Raw genomic sequence first — 8,144 nt, forward strand, 5'->3', positions numbered from 1 at the left:
AGATATCCCTTCAACAGCAAGACTTGTATGAGAATCTTCAATACCAAGTCTGATTATCCACAGCATCCCAGTGTCAAGCTGTTGGAAATGGATCAGGCAACGCATCTTTTCTGTTTAGCCATTTATTCACTCAGAATAAATGGCTAAACAGACAATAACAGACAAGTAGAGCTTCTGGACCAGTAGCTATTTAGAAAGTTGGGACATTTGAGTTTGGCTCCTCTTAGTTGACCTGCTCTTTAGTTCATAAGTTGTGGACTGGTAAGCCTCTGTTGTCAACATTTTCTTCAGATAACGTCATTGTTGCTGCACAGTGGGTTTTTTTTTAGGGCCTCGTACACCTTTCAGACCGACACAGCCACAGATACATTTTTGGTTGTAGTAAAAGACCTACTATCAGAATTTTACTTGAGTAAAAGTACAAAAGTATTAGCATCAAAATATATTTAAAGTTCCAAAAGTAAAAATGCTCATTGTGCAGAATGACCCATTTAAGAATAATAGTTATTATATTATTATATTATAAATATTGATTCAGGAATATATGCACAACTTTAATGTTGCAGCTGATACTATTTTTTTTATTTTGTATACTGCCAGGTACTTGAATATTGTAGTACATACAATACATACAATAGTATATTTATTTGTTTATCATATTTAGTATTAATAATTTGAACTGCAAAGTAACTAGTAACTAAAGTTATCAAATAAATGTAGTTCAGTAAAAAGTATAGTATTTCCTTCTGAAATGTTGTGGAGTAGAATTGACAAACTTCAGGGACACGAAAGTATCAAGTAGCAGACAATGGAAATAAAAGCAAAAGTACCTCAGAATTGTATTTTAGTCCAGCACTCGAGAAAAGATACTGAACTTCTCACCACTGCAAATTAGTTTTTTTAATGAAATGTGGCCACATATTTAAGGAAGAGAATTTGATTTAATGTCAGACTAGTTTAAAAAAAGACCAAGTTACCAGGGACACAGAGAACAAGCGGGTGAACAAGTGAGAAAAACAAAATTTTATGTAATGTAATTCTTTGTAGATTGCCCGTGTTTATTCTTTTCTTTTTTGTCTTCCTGTGTTGCATTCCCACCAGATCTATCTTAGGGATCCTCGCCACAAACCTAATGAGATGTTGTCTGTGTGTGTGTGTGTGTGTCTTTGTGTTGGATGTATTTTTGTGCGTCTCAGAAACGCCACCACCAGGCTACCTCAGTGAGGATGGAGAGACCAGCGATCACCAGATGACCCACAGCATGGACACAAGCTCCCCAAACCTGTCACCTAACCCCGTTTCACCCACACACAGCAATTTAGGTAAGGACTGTGTCTGCATGTGCAAGTGTGTGTTTGTGTACTTTTCTGTCTGTCTGCGTTCACATACAGACAAATGATTCAATACTGTATCTCCCCAGTGGGAATTCTCTGTTTGATTTAACTCCATTTTTGTAAGAGGAAACCAGATGATGAAAGAAGCCTTTGTCTTCCCTGCACCATGTGAGCTGCTGAACAGGCCAAGACACCATCCAGCCGACACTAACATCAACGACAATATCCTACGTTTATTCTATCAGGATGGAAAAACGCCAGGGGGCTTGGCTGGAAGGCAACTGGTGAAATAACAAAATCACACCAGTTTCATTTGGCAGTGTCGTCCAGCTCTGTTCTGGACTTCAAAGCCAAGGACAAAATGTTGAAGTTGTTAGAGAGTGGTCATGTTGAGGGGAAAAAGCGCAAATTACCAGAACCAGTTGAAGTTACTGAAAACTATCATGGATAAGCCTGTAATTTGACCATTCTGGCTCCAGTGTCCCATCAGTGAGGGCTGACTTTCCACATTTTGTCTGGTAAAAGCTTCTGGGAAACGGTGTATGGGTTTGACATTTTGTGACGCAAGCTCAGCCTAATGTTTTCTTTGGTGGTGTTTTTCTTCCCCCTCTACGTCCACCTCAGCCCCTTTTCTCCACACATTGCGCCCATTTTGCCTCTCTACCATTTATTCTGCTTTCTGGCCATTATTTCTCTGATTTGCACCCACTTCTTATTCTGTCTCTGTTTCTTTCCACCTGTATTATTCCAAACATTGGTTTTCTGATTGATCTGCACTTTTCAGTCTATTCACAGCCCCCTCGTAGCTGCAGTAATGTACTCCATTCCTTGTTTCTACTTTTGATTTTGGTTTGATGAAAACTAACTGTATCTTTCTCTGTCTCTCTGTGTCAGACCTTCAGCCAGTGACATACTGTGAGCCGGCCTTCTGGTGCTCTATTTCATACTATGAGCTGAACCAGCGAGTAGGAGAGACCTTCCACGCCTCACAGCCCTCGCTGACAGTGGACGGCTTCACGGACCCCTCCAACTCAGAGCGTTTCTGCCTGGGCCTGTTGTCCAACGTCAACCGCAATGCATCTGTGGAGTTAACACGCAGACATATTGGTAGATAATAATCATTTATCATCTCATAGTGCCAGTACTAAATAAGATGTCGCATGTGTAATTACTGCTCATGGCTTCATTGTGACATGAGCTTTATCTGAGGAGTTTGTTGTTCTGTTTCTGTTTCCTTCAAGGCCGTGGTGTGCGGCTGTATTACATCGGAGGAGAAGTGTTTGCCGAGTGTCTCAGCGACAGCGCTATCTTTGTCCAGAGCCCCAACTGTAACCAGCGCTACGGCTGGCACCCTGCCACAGTCTGCAAGATCCCTCCAGGTGTGTGTCAAGGTGACAGAGACAGAGAGAGAAAGTTGGGGACGTACAGATGTGGCGAGAGGAGAGAACGGAGAGTGAGGCACATGGAGAGATTGAAGAGTGAGGAAAGTTGGTGGGGAGAAGAAAAATCAAAATGCAAAACTGGAAATGGAGCGTAGCTGTGGTTCAGGAGGTGGAGGGGGTGGTCCACTAATCACAAGGTTGGCAGTTTGATCCCCAGCTGCTTCTGTCCATATGTCTGTTAATGATGAAGTGGTTTATAAATGTCCATTTACCTCAAAGGTTGAGGCCAACATATACAAAAGCAAATTAGTTTTTCAGATTCCTATATTATAGAGTAGTGATGACTTTCTGCTGCCAAAATCCTCTGGTTTGAGCACTTTCAATGTCTATGGCAAAACTGACAACATTGGAGGACCTTGTTAGTGAGCCAAGCTGTGATTCATCTAAGTGAAGTACATTTAAAATGGATTATTGAAAAAAGGTTTACTGTGGCTGTGTCATCGCAACTGTGAACAACAGAGGCCACATCTATACCATCACGTACCCTCATCACCAGTCCAGGGATGTCGTCATTAGCTAAAGTGTAGTCTGGTTAAAAAATAAAGCTCGTCCTGTTCACTGGAGTCTGTTTACTTTAACTACATGATTTGAAGTGTTTTCCCTGAACACAACACATCGAAAAGTTTTAATGGGTTTGTTGTCAGAAGCCAAATGTTAACACAGGTGTACACATGTTGTCTTAGTCACTAACACCTTTCAGAAATGCACCTCTTTACATAAATGCGATGGCACTTTTACATGTTGGTTTCATGTCTGGATAAGTGCCCGACTCACTTTTACACAAACTCCCCGCAATATTATTAGATCAGACCTTGGAAATCTGAATTGAAGGATTGATTGATTGCGTTTATGTAAAAGCTTCACAAGAAATTAAATTCAATCACGTCAATCTCGTTTGCCCGATTAGGATCGTTGTATTAAATTTCTCACAATAGGTATGACCCATGCTTAAAGAAAATAGAATCAGTTTATTAAAGTATAAAACATTGAATAAGCAGACCTTACAATGTTTGATCACTCTAAATAAGCAATGAGGGGCAAGAAACTCTTACTACTACACTAGCGTGTCTTTGTCTAATGCATCTGTCCTGGTTTGTTGTTTCCCCCAGGATGTAACCTGAAGATCTTCAACAACCAAGAGTTTGCCGCCCTGCTGGCCCAGTCCGTCAACCAGGGGTTTGAGGCTGTGTACCAACTCACCAGGATGTGCACCATCCGCATGAGCTTTGTCAAGGGCTGGGGAGCAGAGTACAGGTAAACTGCAGTGGCAGATCTGCTTTGGGTTAACGACAACCACTCACTCATTTCCATAACGGTAAACCTCAACCACTGCAGAGCTGAACTGCCTAAGAGAAGATAAAACCCGCAACCAAATTGCTTTGCACAGATAAAGTCCTTAGCAAGCCCATATGTAAACACAGACAATAGAAACAAACAGACTGTGAATCATATCCCAGAATCCAGCAGCCCCCGCTCTCAGGCATCTGCTCACACACTGGTGAATCCGGTGTATGACGCTGCTGAGCCCTCATCAATAGAAACAGGCACCAGTTGGCGGACCAGACTATTTTTAAACAAACACACATGTGCTGTGTCAAAAAGAGATGTCAGACTTTCCCTCTTCCGTCCCCTCCCTGTTTTCCACACAGTCTGACTCACTGATAGTAAGAGAGGAGGAGACGGAATAAAGGGGAGCAGATGATTGGATGAAAGTTGGCTCTGCACAGGGAGGAAACCTTTGTGCTCTGGGCGACTGATCACCAGTCCTGTCCAGACCAAATGCTGACATGTAGATACAATAAAAACAGGATTCAGGTTACTGGACCAGCCAAGCCTTTCTTCTTCTCTTCCCCCACCCACACCTCATTTTCTCTGTCTGTCTCCTTGCTGACTGCTGGTTGTTTTTATGTCTCAGTGTCAGTAAGAGCTGTGGCCGGAGGCATTATGTTTTCAGGTTGTCCCCCCATTCCTCAGTCCCATTCTCGTCAACACAGTATCTCAGTCGCACTTTGTGGGAATTTATTTTAGTTTGCATTGCAAACATTCACCGGACTCAGTGATGAACTGATTCGATTTTGGTCAAAGTCACTGTGACCTCACAAAACATGTTTTTGGTCATAACACAAGAACGTATATGCTAATTATGACAAAATACACTTAATGCATTTTATTAAATCCGTTTATATTATGTCAGTCTGGATTGCCATGGTTGCCAGAGATATACAGCCACGAGGTGGTAGTTCTGGTTTAATTTATAAAAACAGACAAATGTAAAGATGAATGAAAGATGTTGCAAAAACTATAATTGTTGTGCCAAATCTATTTTATGAAACAAGCCATGTAAACCAGAGGGAAATCATGCAGCTGGTGAGTGTCTCTGATCATCTGACTGACCAATGCAGGAATTAGATGTATTACAATATACAGGACACATTTTACCTTCTGTTGTCGTTGGTGTTGACTGAGATTGGCACTGAAATAGCATCGACTAGTTGTTTTATTTACTTAGCTCTTTCAGTCTGCCTTAAAACAAATGTAATGTTCCGTTTCACAAACATCCTTCTTTTCCCTTAAAACTTCTGCTGCGTTAAGTCCACAAAACTCTCTGATGTCAAACATGATTTGCCAGAAAAAAAACAACACAAAGGAGTCGGTGGCAGAGCACAGAGACAAAAATGACAGGGTTATCACGGGGTGAGGCCACTGTAACCAGAATGTTTTTGGCAATCTGACCCTTCTTGTTTTAAGAGCTGTCACTTAACTCCACTAACACCCATACATGCTATTACTTCAAACATCCTCTCCTCTCCTCTCCTCTTTGTGAAAAGCAGTAAGTTTTTGTATAAAGTCTGTGGGGAATCAGGGAAGAGCCAAAGGATGTGGAGATCATAAGGTTTAATCTCTGAAGTTTCATTTTTTGTAGTGCATCTTAAGTTTTTCTTTTTCAAAAATCAAGAGAACGAAGGAAAATAAATTACACAAAAGTTGCTTAAAACCATTTGCAAGAGCATGCAGGTGGAGGTTTTCTCACAGGTTTAAAGACAAAAGTAAGAAATGTTGATGAAACAAAAAGTCTTATTTTCAGTTGCAGTATGACACCTATAAAAGCAGTACTTGAACTCTAAAAGGACACTGAGGCTAGCAACTTTTGGCTCTTGTCATTAGATTGAATTAAACTCATCGACATGCAGATGAGGTATTGATAAGATGAACCCATATAAAATAGACATGAGAGAGTTGCTCTTTCAGTTCACTGTACAGAGTAGGATTATTTGACATTAAACTTAAACTTCTTAAATTCTGTCCTGTTCAAGTGTAACTCAGAAATCTGCATTCATCCACTTTTTTTGTGCGTTGTTGTTTTGTTTCCAGCCTCCTGCGTCTGCCTTGTCTTGTGTCTAAAATGAGTAGAGTAGTTTGACTTTGTTGAAACTTGACTTTGTAAGTTTAGTCACCCTGTTCCTGTCCTCTCCGCAGCTCTCTCTATGTACTTAATATCTGTTTCTCCATCTGTCTCTCCCAGGAGACAGACGGTGACCAGCACCCCCTGCTGGATCGAGCTACACCTGAACGGCCCCCTGCAGTGGCTCGACAAGGTGCTCACACAAATGGGCTCCCCCAGCATCCGCTGCTCCAGCGTCTCTTAGGGAACCCCTTCAGCCACCCACGTCCTGCACACCACGTCTCCTGTCAGTGACTAAAAACACAGACTTCATGCAGACAAGAATGGCTACACAAGTACAGAAAGATGATGAGCCCCCCTCATTCAGCCAATCCTCAATCTGTAATTTAGTCCTTCCTCCCCACCAGCTGTCAGTAGCACTTTTTATATACATGTTGTTTGTGGCAAAAGGGGACAAGTGCATTAAAGCAGTACCGTGTTAGTATGATCTCCACATTTTGTCCAGAATTATTTTGACAGCAATTTTTTTCTTTGGTGTCTATGTGCCAGAAAGGCAGAGGCAATGGGAGGAGAGTTGTTTTTCTTTTTTTGAATGAAGAGATTCTTACTCTCCTTGTGCTTTTGTTGAAATTTCATTTTCATGATTTTTACATTTTTTTATACAGACGTTAAAGTAAAACATGGATTTAAAAATGAATTTACCTTTTTTTAAGCATTAATACCAATTTTGTAAAGCATGTGTAAGATCATGTTGACTGCATTTCACTTGACGTTATTTCTGTATTTGGGCATTTGATAGGTTATGAAGATAATGGACTAATGGAAATGGTAAACACTGTGTGAAGGATTATACTGTAGCCTGTTCAAATATTTGCTTAGGTTTTCATACTGTCATTTTATGTGGCCTGTGTTACTCCAATAAGGCAAATAACAAGATGTCTAACTACACCTTTGACTTTCAGGCAGAAACAAATGACAAAGCAAGAAATCTGTCAAATTTAAAATTCAACATTTTCCCCCTGTGTTAGTAAACCATTCACTGATTTGGCCAAATTAGTCTGACGAAGCAGTCTGACACGTCAGGATACATTAGAGTGGACAGGAGTTACAACTCTTTAAACCCATATGTGAGAGCATAAAGACAGCGGTATTCATCAAACGTTGACAGGAGGATGATGCACTTTTGTAAAATGTTAATGCTAGTTAGTGCTTGTCAGGGGGCTATGTGAAATATAGCCTGCATTAATTTCAGGAAGCTTTGCCAATTTGCAAAATATATTTGCAGCATTGTATTGTGTAGCAAGTAGTGCATAACAGGCATTTACACAGAACTTGAAAACATCGTACATACTGTACTATTCTGCAAACTTTCAGTTAAATTACAAATTGAACATGCAAAATGGAGTTGGAGTGCTTGTGTATGATAGGAGTTCTCTGCCGAAAGCTTTCAAGAGAGCAGGAAGATGCTTTTGCTTTTTTAATTTTCTCTCTCAGCAGTCCATGACATTGGTCTTATTTTTAACCATCAGTAATATTGACTTTTTGCACACTCAGGACCGTAAAAGCAAAACAGCTGAATTATGTACAGAAACCAGTGAAAATAACAGATGCATGACTCTTCAGGCTTTAAAGTCTATTTTGCTACCAATTATTTTTGTAGGACAATGAGGTGATAACTTGATGACTTTGTCCTCTTTTAAGTGTTTTTGCATCCCATGACAGAAAACACTGCTGGCAGGTCTGAGAATTGTACCTTGTATTTTTCTACCTGTGAAGATGAGGCAGTTTCAGTGCAAAGCACAGCTTTTTACAAAGGGAAATGTTTAGATCGAGGCATGTAAATAACAGTAGCTCCTCATAATCTGATGTCCCTATTTTTTAGCTCTATGTACATGTGGTACATAACTGTGTTATTTTCTGACCATTAACCTTTATAATGTTGATGGTTTTGGAAGCAGGAGAACA

General features: G+C 40.5%; 1 protein-coding gene across 1 annotated transcript in view; it reads left to right on the forward strand.

The window, feature by feature from the left end:
• LOC139627923 (mothers against decapentaplegic homolog 3) overlaps positions 1–7,576 on the forward strand; it is a 28,483-nt gene extending 20,907 nt beyond the window's left edge. The window contains exons 4-8 of the mRNA XM_071489123.1: positions 1,197–1,322; positions 2,229–2,441; positions 2,576–2,713; positions 3,886–4,030; positions 6,300–7,576. Of these exons, the coding sequence (XP_071345224.1) occupies positions 1,197–1,322; positions 2,229–2,441; positions 2,576–2,713; positions 3,886–4,030; positions 6,300–6,423 (746 nt within the window). The 3' untranslated portion in view covers positions 6,424–7,576. The remainder of the gene's footprint in view (positions 1–1,196; positions 1,323–2,228; positions 2,442–2,575; positions 2,714–3,885; positions 4,031–6,299) is intronic.
• The last annotated feature ends 568 nt before the right edge of the window (positions 7,577–8,144 follow it).

Source organism: Trachinotus anak, unplaced genomic scaffold, assembly GCF_046630095.1.
Source record: "Trachinotus anak isolate AG129_WGS33_773 ecotype Australia unplaced genomic scaffold, CSIRO_AGI_Tana_v1 ptg000011l, whole genome shotgun sequence".
In the NCBI taxonomy this organism is placed as follows: domain Eukaryota; kingdom Metazoa; phylum Chordata; class Actinopteri; order Carangiformes; family Carangidae; genus Trachinotus; species Trachinotus anak.